Source organism: Trichechus manatus, unplaced genomic scaffold, assembly GCF_000243295.1.
Source record: "Trichechus manatus latirostris isolate Lorelei unplaced genomic scaffold, TriManLat1.0 scaffold00001, whole genome shotgun sequence".
Taxonomy (NCBI): domain Eukaryota; kingdom Metazoa; phylum Chordata; class Mammalia; order Sirenia; family Trichechidae; genus Trichechus; species Trichechus manatus.
Window position 1 is genome coordinate 21,281,238 of NW_004443937.1, and position 16,159 is coordinate 21,297,396.

Here is a 16,159-nt window from a genome sequence, read left to right on the forward strand (position 1 = left end):
ATTGCGACTCATAGCAACCCTATAGGACAGAACAGAAGTGCATCACAGGGTTTCCAAGGAGTGGCTGTTGGATTCGAACTGCTGACCTTTTGGTTAGCAGCCGAGAGACAGAGAAGTCTACAAGCCTAGAAGCTGCAAGTATTGCCATCTACTAGAAGCTGAAATAGACAAAAAAGGGCCTCTCCCTATAGCCAGTGCCCTGGATTTGGACTTCTAGTGTCCTGAACTGTGAGAACATGAATTTCCGTTCTTTAAAACCACCCGACTGGGGTATTTCTGTTACAGCAGCATTGGGAAACTAAGACAAGCTGGTTGTAACATCCTGTGCTGGTGTGCTGACAAGGCCTAGGTGAAGAGAGCCATGCAGGGCCCTAAAGTGAGGAGACTGAGAGAGGCTTCTGGAATCGGTGGGGGATAGGAAGTCAGCTTTGAAACCTTACGACACAGCGTTACAGGCACCAGTGAAGGAAGATTGAGATATGTATTAGAGGCTGTCCAAGATGTTATATGTATGTGTGTGTGTGCGTGCTGTATATAATAAACCAAAAAATCAAACCCGTTGCCGTCTAAATGAAAATGTCTTCATTTTCTAACTAATTTACATTTCGTTTTGGGAATAGTCAAATTTTTTTATACACATGAGCCCTGGGGCTGCAATGATTGCTAACCAAAAGGTTGGTGGTTCAAACCCACCCAGTGGCCCTGCAGGAGAAGGACTGGTGCTCTGCTCCCATAAAGATTACAGCGTAGAAAATTCTATGGGGCAATTCTACTCTGTAACACATGGGGTCACTATGAGTCAAAAATCAACTCAACGGCATCTAGTAACAACTATTAAAAAAAAACCTGTTGCTGTTGAGTCGATTCCAACTCATAGCGACCCTATATATGTGTGTGTGTGTGTACATACATACACACGTACATATATATATATAGGGAGCCCTGGTGGCACAGTGCTTAAGAGCTACAGCTGCTAACCAAAAAGTTGGCAGTTTGAATCCACCGGCTGCTCCTTGGAAACCTAATGGGGCAGTTCTACTCTGTTCCAGTAGGTTCACTATGAGTCGACTCACTGGCAGTGGATTTGGTTTTATCTATATATATACACACACACACACTCTAGAAAAGCCTTGCTATTCAAAGCCCTCATGTGGGGGCTTGTTAGAAATTCAGAATCTCAAATCTTACCCTAGAGCTGCTGAATTAGAATGTGCATTTTAACAAGATTCCCAGGTGACTCATAGGCACATTGAAGATTTGGAAGCACTGCCGTAGGGCCCCTATCTTTCCCTTAGTGTTTATTCATCGAGGATCATGATGTTCCATTTGGAAGAATAAAGGAAATGATCCCTGCTTGGGCACTGTGGACGGAGGGACACATGCCTGCCTGGTACCAGTAAGGAGACCTTTTATTGCTATTGATTAGAAATTATATAATCCTGAGTAGAGAACGAAGAGGAAAGTTGAGCCAAGGCCACTGACAACAACAGATACCTTATCCGTTGCCCTTGAGTTGATTCTGGCTTATAGCAACCCTATAGGACAGGGTTTCCAAGGCTGTAAATCTTTACCGAAGCAGACTGCCACATCTTTCTCCCTTGGGACAGCTGGTGGGTTTGAACCATCCACCTTTTAGTTAGCAGCTGAGTGCTTAAACCCCTGCACCATGAGGGCTGCTTAACAGATACTGACAACAGGCCAGCTGCCGGAGAGGTTCTCTAAGCAGCTTTGCTTTAGGGCATTGACTCCCCCCTGGCGTGGTTTTGTCCCTCAGGGCATTTGGCAATGTCTGGAGATATTTTTGGTTGTCAGAACTGTGAGGAGATAGAAGGGGATGCTGTTGGCATCTAGTGGCATAGAGGCCAGGGATACTGCTAACAATCCTACAATGCACAGAACAGACCCCGCCCCCGCCCCGCGCCGAACTATCCGGTAGCAAGTATCTATAGTGCTGAGATTGAGAAAGTGATTTAGGGGTTGGAGTTTTACCTATAGTACATCCAAAAATCTGTCTGATTATCCAGCACCTCATTTTTTTTTTTTTAATGAACTGTTTCTAACATACCAAATACTTATATACCCACCACCTAGAACTAGTAAGTGTTAAGTGTTTTTTTAAAGAAATAAAGCATTACAGGTGCATTTGTAGGGGCAGTTTCAAAGCCCTATTCCCTCTCCTCTTCCGCAGAGGCAACCACCTTCCTAAAGGTGGGCTGTTCCCTTCTCCTGCATAGTTTTGTACTTGGATTTCACATGTAAGTGTCCATGAAACAGTGTATCGTATTGCATGAGCCCCTTCCTAATGGCTGTCTCCCCTAATTGTATGTTGCAGGCTGTTTTCCCAGTTTAAGGAAAAGCCTGAGCAGAGATTAGTACTGTATTTTAATGGAAATATCTCCATTTCTAAGTAATTTACATTTCCTTTCGGTAGTGGTCAAAACATTTTATGAAAAGATGTTTTATGTTTTATGTCAGGTTGAAGTTATGGTTTGCAGATTTTAAAAAGGAGACATGCTCCAAGTGCAGAATCTGCTTTCTGTAGTGACCCAGAATCCAGCAAATAAGCCCGCTTTTTCATTTGTTGGAGGTGAGGATGGTCGTGAGCCCCTAGCCCCTCACCCGTCTGTGCCGTCTCTTCCCCTTGAGTGGCACCTCTCAGCCCCTGTTCCCAGCATCCTTGGAAGACATTTCCTCTGTCTCTGCATCATCTTTCAGAGCTGGCCAGTTTCTATGGCAACCGTTAGATTGAAAGATGAGTGGCGAGCTGGAGGCAAGGCTCGTGTGAGACCGCCTGGTGGTGGTGTGTGTCCCTGACGTCACCTTCCAGGCGTCTGGATAGGACAATTCCGGCTACTCCCATCCAGGGCTGCTGTCCAGTGCCGCTTTATTAGCACAGCTGCCAGGGTCCCCAATTGCTCTGCAAATTGCCTCCCTTTCTGTCCCTCCTAACCCATCCCCCCCGCCCCCCAGCGTTTTTCTTTTCACTGCTCCTTTTCTGTTTTGGCTTCAGACTGTCATTAAGAATGCATAGCTCCATTCTGGTGTTTTTCGGGATGCTCATCTGCCCAGCGTTCTGGAAGGGCAGGGAGGCATGGCAGCGTCTCACTTGATGTCGACAGCGCCGTGGAGTCGGCTCCTTCCTCTGCAGGAATACTGACTATGCAGAAATTTATCGAAGCAGATTATTATGAACTAGACTGGTATTATGAAGAATGTTCGGACGGTAATTATGGCCCCTGCAAAATAGAAGGGGGACGTGTAGGGGCATTGTCTCCCTCTGAGGGGTGGGGAGTGTCCTGAAACCTTCCTGGGGAGATGGGCAGGACGCGGGGGCGCTGGAACTAGCACACCGGCGGATGCATGGCTCTGACAATTTCGAAGGCATGGTGGAGGAGACGGCAGGTGGGCAGGGCTCTTTACAGCAGAGACTTTTTTGCGGTTGGACCGGTCATTTTCTCAGAAAGGGAAGATGGTTTTTGGTGTGCTCGGCTAGCGAGCATTGTAATTCCGTCAGATTGAATTCTCTGTGGTGTGAGATGTGTGTTGCTGATGCATGCATGTGTGCAAGCCGAACTGTGTTATCCATCCTCTGTGCTGCAGGAGCATTTAGGAAACTAGAAGCTGGAATAGTGTATTCAAGAGGGGGCTTCCTGAATGGTCAGCAGCAGGCCCAGAAGACTTTGCCCTTTCCCGAGCCCTGAGCATAGGGTTGTCGGGGAGGAAAGAGAAAGGCCGGAAGAAGCTGCTCACTTAGCAGGTGATTCCAATGAATTTTGTTTGTTGGATCTGAAAAAGATGGGGGTAGCAGGGATGTTGGAGGGACAGGGAGAAAAGGTGCCCTCTGACACTCTCCGTTTGTGAAGGGAGGGTGTGGCACATTCCAGAGGAGACTGGGCCGCTGCTGCTGAGGCTGAGTTGTATGGCTGAACAGGTCTGTGGAGGGTTCAGGCCAGTGAAAATAGCGCTGAGGTGCAACCCCAGAGAGGTGACAGGAACTAGAATGTTGGGTATCAGAATTGTAAATGACACAGTTAATCTGTCTTCTTCAATTGCTTTTTTGAAATGGCCCTGAAATCACATATGTCTTTACAAAAAACATACACAGTATACCGTATAGGCTTTGAGGGGCTGTACCCTCATGATATGTTCCCAGCCCCACATGGGCCGTTAATGAGTAAGGTAACTGCTTTTTAATTGACTCTGGACTTTCAAATTGCTTTAACCATGACTACATTTGATTAACTTGAGTGATGTAACAGGCTGGGAGCTGGCCTAGTTAGTAAGCTGGAGAACTACATAATTATGTCCTCTTATCCACTGATTTTTGCCTTCATCACGGGTGACAGGAGAGGGGCCCAAGAGGCTTTTAAAGGGGATGGTATTTAACTGCCCTAAGAAACTCCCAAGGAGACTCCCCTTCCCCCAGCATTAGATGAAGACAGTGTCATGCTGAATCCGCGTGTTCTTTAAATATCTTGAGTAATGATGGCGGTGGGCAGCTCCCAGGGCCTCGAGGGGAAAGGATGTATGAATTCTCTTTTCTGTTTAGATATATTCATTCTTGAAACGAGTTCCCATCCTATTACCCAACTCCAAGAAACAATTAGAGGGATTGTTCTCATTGAAAACCATCTTGAGCTCTTCTAGTTTCCTTGGTGATTTGTGGCTCACTGAGCCCTCCATAACTTTTTAGAGTAGGTAATTTAAAACGTCCTCAAGGTACCACTGGATTCGGGAGCATTTGGTTACAGCAAGGTGCCTGTCACACGGCCTGGGGACCAGTTGGGTGTGGCCGTGGCTCAGATAGATGCCATCCGAGAAGCGGGGAAGGAAGATTCCCTACTGTTTTGACCCAGTTGCCACACAGTCCAGCTCTCTTCATACCCTTCTGTGCGGAAATAAAGCCAAGCACTCACCATGGTTGAGGGTGAGAGGAGGCCTGCTCGTATCTGGGTGTCTATCCCAGGAAGGATTTTCTTACCTGGCAGTTCCTCAGTCAAGTCTTTTGGCCCTGAGACACCCTGATCTCTCCTTCCTCAAGAGCAAGAGAGAATGGAAGAGGAAGAGGCTCACCTGACTGAGGGTAAATAAATGTTGATTGCTGTTACCTTCTGAATGCGTGTTGAACAAAATTCTTACCCTTTATCCTCCACCCATTTTGGATGAAGGAGAGAGGGCTGTCGGGATGGAATTTGCTTGGAAGACTGGCAGTTTCATAATCTCATTTAAAGACAGTTACAAAGCAGAGAATACAAGGAATGGGAAGCCCAGAAATAATCTGGTTTACGAAATCTACGAAAAGGAGGATTTGAAGTGTATGGTACTTTTGTAGTTTCTAGTTTACACATTTCTAACTGATTTGTGCTTTTCCCTGGCCTCAGGCAAGTTAATCTGGAAATGAAATTTGCACCTGTTTATATGCATCTTAGAGCCCTGGTGGTGCAGTGGTTAAGAGCTCAGCTGCTAACCAAAAGGTCAGCAGTTGGAATTCACCAGCTGCTCCTTGGAAACCCTATGGGGCAGTTCTGCTTTGTCCTATGAGTATGAGTCGGAATTGGCTCGACAGCAACAGATTTGGTTTGTTTTTTGGTATATGCATCTTTAACTAGAGAAATTGCAAACCCAGTGGTTCTGTGGAAGAAAGACCTGGCAATCTACATTTGTTAAAATTACAGCCAAGAAAGCCCTATGGAGCAGTTCTACTCTGTAACACATGGGGTCACCATGAGTCGGAATCTACTCAATGTCAGCGGGTTTGTTTTGGGGGCCTCGCTGATGAGGAAGCCTAATAGGAGCAGATACACTGTGTGGCTTTGCATCTTATCATTTTCATTTGAGTTGTTAATGAAGGAAACTTCTATGGAACTTTGCATGCTAACAACAAAAGGTGAGTCAGATGTCTTGAAAAAGATGCAAAATCATCATTTATTTCAGAGTTAGTGACTCACAAATAAATTGCAGCATTTTCACTGAAAGTAATGTACGTGGATGGAAATACAGATTACAGGCAATTAGGGCCACTCTTCAAAATCTGGAAGAGATTGCTGCTGTTTGTTCCTCGAAGCTCTGGAGAATTTTATTCAGTGTTGAGTAATGGAATCCCTGTTATCAGTTTTGTTGTGGTGGTCGTACTCCTTCCTTCTCATACCTTCCCTACCAAAAAAAAAAAAAAAGACCCCAGCAGGAGCTTAGAATAAGAAATTGGAAAAATAAGAAATTTCCCAGTACCTTAAAGTAATTTTTAGAGATTTTAAATAGCCTGGGATCAACACAACTTAACAATGGCCTTCTCAGAATTTCCACATTGTGTTCAGTGTTTCCAGTTTAAACTCAAACAAGGTCATGGTTACCTAGATTGTACACGTCTCCATCTGGTCTCTAGTGCCGAACCTGTAGAACTGGACAGATCAGTGAAAACCAACAGAGGGGCTTATTAAAAAGAAAGATTCTGACTCCTTCCAGACCAGGAGAGGCCTGGAGAAATCTCAGTTTTTATCATACGCTTCAGGTGATTCTTTTCATCAGGTGTGTTTGGGAAGAACTGTGCTAATGTGAGGAGCCCTGGTGGCACAGTGGTTAAGTGCTCAGTTGCGAGCCAAAAGGTCGGCGGTTCGTACCCACCAGCCATTCTGCAGGAGAAAGATGTGGTAGCTTCCTTCCTTGGAAACCCTATGGGGCAGTTCTTCTCTGTCCTGTGGGGTCGCTGCAAGTGGGAATGGACTCCACAGCAATGGGTCTGGTTTGTGCTAATGTGAGTGGAAACTAGCCCCAGGCATAGAGGTCAGAGAAAATAATTCTTTAGGCCATTAGTGGAATCTTAGGTTGTTTCTTGGCTACACTGGTCACTTTAAAAAAAAAAAAAAAGTGTGCTTGTAAAATGTGAAGCCTTTTTAATTTTCAAAAACACTTGGATTCAAGTGTATAACCTTAAGTTAAAAAACAGTGCATTTTTTGTAGTTATTCTAGAAATAGACCGGATACCAGAAAAGGCGCTGGCTTGGAGTCTGTTTTGCACTTGAATTAGCCACGTGGTTTGGGCATACCCTGGCCAAACCTCTGAAAACTCATATTCCCCATCTGGAAAATGGGAATAACCACGCTGACCAGAGCCGTCTTGAAGGGCGTAAATAAAGTAGGAACTCATGTAAGCTGTGAACAGCCAGGCAGTGCTTATTTTTATTTCCTCAGATTTAGTTTGGTCATGAAAATAGTACTAGTTGTTACATTCCTTTTAAACATCTCTTTGAAAGGATAAGTGGTATTTTGAATCATGTGTAGTGTTTTGACAACCTGTTTCTTGCTGCAGTATCTTTTGTAATGATACTTGTTCTCCATCTCCTCTCCCCTCTTTCCAATGTTATAGACTTCAGGGTCGAGGTGGAAGGTGGTCTGTTTATACTGATTTTATAAATGAGGAAAACACTCAGGTACATTTCCGCAGGAGTTGTTTTTATGACTTCTTACCAGAAATCTTTGACAATACACAAGGACAGTCACATGTACTCTGTTACTTGATTGCAGTGACCTCTAAAATGTTACTGTTTAATAAATAACCAAGATGGGGTAGTGGTTTGTGAGTGAAGTTTTCTTAGAGGTATTTTTAATATTAATTGAAATGCCATTACTAGGCTTTTGAAATGATTTCCTAATTTTCCACACTTTGCTTCCCTGAATGACAAACCAGGCCCCCATACTTCCATCTTGTTTATTGTGTGATACGCGCTTAAAGTCAGAGATTGACTTTTCCCTGTCCAGACATAGCACTCCTCTGAATAGCAGTGATGGTGATTTTTTTTTTTAAAAAGAGGAATTAAATGTAGATACAATTTTATAATGTGAATGTTTAGAAAAATGTGAATTTTTAATCAACAGCTTTAGTAAAGTGATAAAAAAACAACAACAAAAAAACAGTTGCCTTTGAGTTGATTTGACTCCTGGCAACCCCACGCGTGTCAGAGTAGAACTGTGCTCCATAGGGTTTTCAGAGGCTGACTTTTTTAGAAGTAGATCACCAGCCTTTCTTCCAAGGAGTCTCTGGGTGACTCCAACATCTAACCTTTAGGTTAACACCGGAGCGTATTAACCATTTGAGCACGTTAACTGTTTGCACCACCCAGGGACTCCAAAGTAGAGATAAAAACCCAAACCAAACCCACTGTCACCTTGTTGATTCTGACTCATAGCTATCCTATAGGACAGGGTAGAACTGCCCCATAGGGTTTCCAAGGCTGTAAATCTTTATGGAAGCAGATTGCCACATCTTTCTCCCGCAGAGTGGCTGGTGGGTTTGAACTGCCAACCTTTACGTTAGTAGCTGAGCGCTTAACCACTGTACCACCAGGGCCCCTAAAGTAGAGATAATGTCCTTCAAATGTACAAGCTGAGGATTAGTGCATTGACAAGAGGGTTGGAGCAAGTCCAGAGCCCAGGATTTGGAACTTTATGGCTCTTTTATCGTTATTTTCAGTGGCATAAGTGAGGTCTTTGGGGAAATGACCCTCAGTAATGGCTCAGCTCTGCTCTCAATTAGCAGAGAGGTGAAATGCAAACAAGGAGTGGGAAGCAGATATGCTGGGGTGAAAGGAAGAGAAGAATGATTTATGGCAGAAAAAATTGGGGAGCGGCACTGGGGTTTTCATTTGAACCGGACCTTGAAAAATGGGAAGGATTTAGGCTTGTGGAGCTGGAGGATGTTGCAGGTGAGCGAAGGTAGGAGAGAAATAGAAACATCCTGCAGAATGACTAAATCCGGAGGAATGGGGCATGCAGAAGTGAGCAGCTCATTTTGTCTGAATGAAGGTGCCTGAGGGAGAGATGTGGTGGGAGTGAGGCCGGAAACGGGAGACACAGGGTGTGGAGGTCAAGGAAGGGACAGCCATTAGAGTTGTGCTGTCCAGTAGAACTTCCTACAATGATGGACATATTTTATTCTGCGCTGTTCAGGATGGTGGCCACTAGCCATATATGTAGCTATGGAGTACTTGAAGCATTGCTAGTGCAACTGAGAAACAGTTTTGAATTTTTATTTAACTTTGTTGTTGCCGTTGTTAGGTGCCGTCGAGTCGATTTCAATTCATAGCAATCCCATGAGAGGAGTAGAACTGCCCCACAGGGTTTTCTAGGCTGTACTCTTTATGGGAGCAGATCGCCAGGTCTTTCTCTCATGGAGCCGCTGGGTGGGTTTGAACCATCAGCCTTTTGCTTAGCAGCTGAGCTCTTAACCTCATTTAACTTTTATTAATTTAAATGTAGATAGCTCTAGTGGCTAGAGCGTTGGGAAAGTACCTTCTAGGCAATGTGTTGAATAGATCTGGAGAGGGGCCACTTACAGAATGATGTCCCTCTTCCCTGCAGAGGAGATTGACACCCTCCTCCTGTGGCCAGCGTTCCCAGAGCTGGGTCAGGAACTTACTCCCTGCCTTCAGCCTCTGTCTGATCTATGCCTCTTGTCCAGCACACATTCCCACCACTTGACTATCTTCCGTGGGCCAAGCAGCTTGTCCAGGGCTGGGCAAGTCTACCTCTGCCTCCTGGCACCATGTCCAGCCTGGTCCACATACTCCAAGGGATCCCCAGGCTTTGTTGCTGGTCCTTGGGGACTGTGCTTTCCTTTGATTTTTGGAGAAGCTGCCGTATCAGGGAAGAAGCAGCTCTTTAGCCATCTCTGCCTTTAACCTGGAAGTGACTGCAGATGGGGATGAGTCTTGAGAATTGCCTCACCTCACCACAGAGGGAGGGAGAGAGAAGGGGAATTGGGGGAAGAAAAGAGGAGAGAAATAGAAATATCTCTGTCATGGATTGACTTGTGTCCACGCAAAAAATATGCATCAACTTGGTTAGGCCATGATTCCTAGTATTGTGTGATTTTCCACCATTTTGTCATCTGATATGGTTTTCCTATGTGTTGTAAATCCTACCTCTATGATGTTAATGAGGCAGGATTGGAGACAATTATTTTAATGAGGCAGGACTCAGTCTACAAGATTAGGTTGTGTCTTGAGTTAATCTGTTTTGAGATATAAAAGAGAAAAGTGAGCAGAAAGACAGAGGGACCTCATACCATCAAGAAAGTAGTGCCAGGAGAAGAGCGCGTCCTTTGGACCTGGGGTCCCCACACTCAGAAGCTCCTAGTCCAGAGGAAAATTGATGATAAGGACCTTCCCCCAGAGCCAACAGAAAGAGAAAGCCTTCCCCTGGAGCTGACACCTTGAATTTGGACTTCTAGCCTACTAGACTGTGATAGAATAAATTTCCATTTGTTGAAGCCATCCACTTGTGGTATTTCTGTTATAGCGGCACTAGATAACTAAGACAATCCCGTAGAATTACTAAATCCAGAGAAGCAGGGTGACATAAGGAGTCTAGCATGATCCTTTGTTTCAAAATGTCCTATTGTCAATATTTATTATATCAGGATATTATACTAAGAGTTGGAAGAGGAGTATAAACCACTTGATTATCTGTAAAATCACTTGAGAAGGGAATATTTTCTAATGTATGCAATCAGTTTTCATTTCCATTTATGTGCATCGTGGCCTGGCACAGCTTCTACCCATACTACAGTAGGTTAGACTCTTGCTGAACGAATAATGCCCCAGGTGGACATTCTCCCTCCCTCCCTTCCCAGGGGTTCAGAGTAACCTAATCTCTCATTCTGAAGATCTGCTAGATGTACCCATTGCCGCTTGAACTCACTTAACACGCCCAATGTGATAACATTTTGGAGATTAAAGAAAAAAAATTGAGTGTGTGTTTTTATAAGCATTGTATTTAAAACTTACACAGTTTTTCAAAATGTATTTTTGAACTCCCTGCTGTTGAATTTTTACCAAACCTCCTTTGTACAAAGAACACATACTTAACATCATAAAATGTAGCAATCATTTTTAGATCCCAAAATACTAACCAGATACTACATATGTCTCTAAGTTTTAATCTTTTAATGAAATCTTTATTATTTTCTGGTTTTCTATTTAGAGGTACTAGTCAGTGGCCTTATGATAGCTTTTTGGAGGTAGCAATCATTAGTTCAGTTTCATGGGCATTTTTAGCTACCTAAGCAGGATCCTCAAGGAGCCCTGGTGGCACAGTGGTTAAGCTCTTGGCTGCTTACCAAAAGATTGGTGGTTTGAATCCACTTGCAGCTCCATGGGAGAAAGATGTGGCAGTCTGCTTCCGTAAAGATCACAGCCTTGGAAATCCTATGGAGCAGTTCTATTCTGTCTCATAGGCATAGGTTTGATTTTGAGTCTAAGCAGGATCCTCGGCCCCAAGGATTCAAAGATGAAAAGAGGTACAGTTCCTAATCGTGCCTCTGCTGAAAGCCTCTCAATTACTTGCGGGAGGTGACTAGGCAGAGAGGCGAAGTATGTCTCCTGGTATAGCTTTTAGGAACCGTGGTGGCGCAGTGGTTATGAGCTTGGCTGTTAACGAAAAGGTCTGCAATTTGAATCACCAGCGGCTCCTTGGAAACCCCATGGGGCAGTTCTACTCTGTCCTATAGGGTTGCTGTGAGTTGGAATCAACTCGATGGCAGCGGGTTTTTGGTTACAACTGTTAGGAGCAGGAGACCTACCACGGTGCAGCTGGGAGATGTCCGAGCACTGAGATGGCAGTACGTGCTGCGATTCTCTGAGACGCCAGTGCTTAGGGCTGCCTTTCAGTGGATTTGGTGGAAGACCCTGCCATTTTCTACTACCAGTGATTTTTACAGGCAAAATCAAGCAGTGCAGGGGAATTGTATCAAGATATGCAGTGAAACTGTGGGTTGTTTTCTTTTTTAGGCAGCATTGTAAGCTATTACCTTTTAGATTTTTTCCTGCCTTGTCCTAGTAATTAGAAGAGATCTTTGTAAATTTGGCTGTGAAAACACAGATTCAAGGTGAGAGTGGGATTTATACAATGCAGATTGATAAATAGCAAATGCAATATATTATTTCCAAAGGGAGACTGGGATGAATTCAGCTTAACACACGTACTGGCTCCTGTGATTTCTTTCCTTCTGCTGAAAGTCAGAAGGATCACTTCCTTCCCCTTTTCAGCACTGTTATCAGGCTCTTGTCACAGTCAGACTTGTCTGGGGGCCCTCAAGCACGCCCACAGGAACTGTCTCACCTGAGGGCATTGGCAGTCATTCACCAGGGCCACTCCTCCACCAGAGCCCCACCTGCGGATTCAGGCAGGTGTACCTGCTTAAGGCTTGGTCGGCCTTACCTTGTTGCTATGAAACTGCCAGGCAGCTACCATTGTGTTGCTTCTGGGGGCAGGGGGAGAATCCAGAGGTCTGGAGCTTGCCTCAGGTTCCGCACCTGCCTGCCCAGTCCGCCCTCTCAATCAGCAGTACCTGGCGGGGTTGCTCTGGTGCCTTCCAACAGGTGCTTTGCCCCGCCCCGCCCCTCCTCTAGGTCTTCGGAGCCACCCCTTTCCGGGCCCTCCCTGGGTGATGCTGGTGAATGGCCCTGTGCACACCTCTCCACCCCAGCTGAGCGGGGGCATGTCCCTGCGTGTGCCCTGTGGGCCCTGGGCCCCAGTGGCTCCCGCGGGCAGGCGGCTGGGAGTTCCCCCAGGGGCAGCCCCCTTGGGTGATGTTTCTGCTTTGGGGTGACTTCAGCAATGTCCCAGAGAGACGTGGGAGGGCAAGAAGAATGTTTTGAGTACAGCTACCAGGATGAAGAGAGGAAGCCCAAGGATGAGCCCCAGGAAACCCTGGACCTCCTGGAAGAGGGTAAATTCTGTTACTTGGTCGAATCGGATCCTTCTCATTAGTGTCTAAGTCGGCTGGGCTGTTTTGCTGATTTTGGCAGTGCTCTTATTTTTTTATTGAGGTATAACTTAAAGTACACAGAGCTGAAGTGAATGGCTTAACAACACCCATGTAAAGCCACTGCGGAGAGAAGTAGCTTTTCTAGCACCCTAGAAAGCCCCCTCACACCTCTTCTTAGTCTGCGTCCCCTCCTGGAGACCATCGTTCTGGCTTCTGTCACCTTAAATTTGTTCTGCCTGTTCTTGATCTTTATGTAAATGAAATCTAACAGTGTTCACTATCTTTTCCTGTCTTCTGTTGCTTGACTAAGGAAGGTCTTTGAAATTCGCCCATGTTGTAAATGTCGGTAGTAATTTTTTTTTTTTGTTTGTGTCATTTCAGCACTCGGTCTTAAAAACTATTTTTCTTTGGGACTGAAAGGGTTTTGGCACGTGACTCATTGTTAAATGAGGCATGTTTTTGTGCTGGCAGTGCTTTTTTTAAAAAAAAATCACTAATACTGTCTTGAAATTGAGATTTAAAAAAAAACAAATATTTCCAACAGAAAAGTACAAGAGCTGACGTAGAAATCCCCTGTGAACCCACACACGGCTCTATCAGAGGGTGCTACTTTGGAGGGACGCTAGAGTAAAGATATGCCCAAATGCTGAGGGTGAGGCTGGGGGCAGGTGGGGTGGTGGCGTGTGTGCTGTGAGTTTCCTAGTTCGGTGTCTGGGGCTTTTACCCACAGCTCAGAGAAATGGGGCTTTTGGGGTGTTTAAACATTGAGTACGTGAATGTTCTTTAGGTGTCTTGAGTAAAAGCAACTGGAATACTTCTTCAGAATTCTCTTTTACTGCTGGGCTATTTTCATGTCTCAGAGTAACGTTTATTTTCAGAGTTATTTATAATCAACCATGTACTGAATATTGCAGTGGGGAAAACTAGAAGAGCGCCAGGGGGCTGAAGCAACAGGGTGGTGGCTAAGTGCTGAGGCCTGGAGCCTTTAATGAAGGAGGCAAAACGTGTTGCCTGTTGAGTCCATTCCAACTCGGCGACCCTATAGGACAGAAGAGAACTGCCCTATAGGGCTTCCAAGGCTGTAATCTTTATGGAAGCAGATTGCCAGGTCTTTCTTCCACAGATCAGCTGGGTTTGAACAGTTGACCTTTCAGTTAGCAGTTGAGCACTTTAACCACTGCATCACCAGGGCTTCTTTAATAAAGGAGACAGTGGAGGTGAAAGTAGGGAGGGGCAGATGGGGAAGGGAAACCCTATGGGGACTGTGCATTTGATGCGTTCCTGGGAGTGATCAGGAGCCCTGGTGGCACAGTGATTAAAAGCTACGGCTGCTAACCAAAAGGTCAACAGTTCAAATCCACCAGCTGCTCCTTGGAAACCCTATGGGGCAGTTCTGTTCTGTCGGAATCAACTCGACGGCAACAGTTTGGTTTTTTGTTTTGGTTGGGAGTGATCAAGAGAAATAAATGCCCATGGTGTCCATCTGCTCTTGTAGAAGCAGGACCGGCCCAGATGTAACTGGATCTGCTTCCTGTCCCTTCAAGCCATGCTACTCCAAGTGTGGGCTGTGGATCAGGAGCACCTGGGAGCTTGTTAGAAATGCAGAATCTCTGCCCCAGACCCACTGAGTCAGAATCTGCATTTTAACAAGATCCCCTGGAAATTCGCATGCACAATAAAGTATGAGATGCACACCGCCTTAAAGCATAGCAAGATGATTTTGAAAATCATTGATTCTAAATTAAAAATCTATATGAGATTCTAGAGCAGTGTCATATATCCTAGTAAAAAGAAGAAATAAATTTGTGTTGCATATATTTCATTCATATAGATACATGCACACATTTTATATAAATGTTTTTAAAACTTTTTTTAAGCCAAGAGCTAGATGATAATGTTGAGGATAGCAAATGTTTATTGTGCACTTAGTATATGCTAGGCACCATTCTAAGTACTTTTCATGGATTCGTGCATTTAGTCCTTAAAACAACCGTGTGAGTTTAGGTACTGTTACAGTTTCCTTTTTATAGGTGAGGAAACTTAAAGTCTAAAGTCACCAATGTAGACCTATGGCTGTAGAGCCCTCTGCTTTTAAACACTACACTAACCCATTGCTGTCGAGTTGATTCCGACTTATAGCGACCCTATAGGACAGAGTACAACTGCCAGATAGGGTTTCCAAGGAGTGGCTGGTAGATTTGAACTGCTGACCTTTTTGGTTAGCAGCCGAACGCTTAATCACTGCGCCACCAGGGCTCCAGACACCACACTAGTGGTTCTCAAAGTGGGGTCCCAGGACCGGCAGCATCAGCATCACTGGGAATTTGTTAGAATGCCCATTCTCAGACACCACCCCAACCTGCTGAGTCAGACACTCTGGATGAGGCTCTCGGGGTGACTCCGATGCCCACTGTCCCGTGCTGGTCCTCCTCTTTCAGACATCAGTGCGTCTACTTGTGGTCCTAATCAAGGGGTGGGGACCCTGCTCTGTATTTGTCATCTTCTGATAGAATATTAATTCCCTTTCTTCTCTCTTCTTTGTTCCCATCCAATTCCCCACTCCTCCCCTTTTCCAGGAAAACATTTTTAGCTGTTCTTTAGGTGAAGGATTTAACAATATTTTCAGGGCATTAACCTCAGAAGAAAAACACTTTATTGCCAACGTGCCTGGTTTTCTCTGTAAAATAAAACTCCCTCCACAAGGTTTGCTGTGTCTGAAGGAGGTCTGTGGCATAGATCAGGAAGATCCTTGGAAGGTTTCGCTTCTGTGGACAGTTTGGCTGGAAACATGTCTTGTCACCCAGAGTAAGGCTGACAGGACCCTGTTTTTTTTCTGACACTCTGACACCACCCTTGTCTTTGGCTAATGGGAAGCAAGTTTCATGTGTAGAAGAGACATGCTCTGTGAATAGTGAAAATATGTGCTGGGATGTGATACTAAACATGCTTCCTGAATTCTGAGGTGGTTTCTACACTGTTAACTCCTGGATGTGAGGTGGTTTTCTACACTCTTAACTCATATACCACTACTTGCTGATGGGTCGACTCCGACTCATGGAGACCCCATGTGTTTCAGAGTACAGCTACTCTCCATAGGGTTTTCAGTGGCTGTGACCTTTTGGAAGTAGATCAACCGGGCCTTCTTCTGAGGTGCCTTTGGGTGAACTCACACCAACAACCTTTTGGTTAGTAGCAAAATGCATAACCGTTTGTGCCACCCAGGGACTACTAAAACCCGTTGTTGTCAAGCCGATTCCAACTCATAGCTCCCCTATGGGACAGAGTTGAATTGCCCCACTGGGTTTCCAACACGGTAAATCCTTACAGAAGCAGACTGTCACATCTTTTTTCCACGGAGCGGCTGGTGGGTTTGAATCACTGACCTTTTGGTTAGTA

At 45.1% G+C, this 16,159-nt stretch overlaps 1 protein-coding gene across 5 annotated transcripts in view; it reads left to right on the forward strand.

Annotated features, from left to right (window-relative positions):
* Window positions 1–16,159, forward strand: part of TRAK1 (trafficking kinesin protein 1) — a 150,598-nt gene that overhangs the window by 68,062 nt on the left and 66,377 nt on the right. For 2 of the 5 annotated variants that reach the window (XM_004368423.3, XM_023725958.1), the window contains exon 1: window positions 3,085–3,223. The exons of the other annotated variants lie outside the window; for them this stretch is intronic. In XM_004368423.3, coding sequence (XP_004368480.2) covers window positions 3,160–3,223 — 64 coding nt within the window. In that variant the 5' untranslated portion in view covers window positions 3,085–3,159. Of the gene's footprint in view, window positions 1–3,084; window positions 3,224–16,159 lie in introns of those variants that run through there. 5 annotated transcript variants of the gene reach the window in all.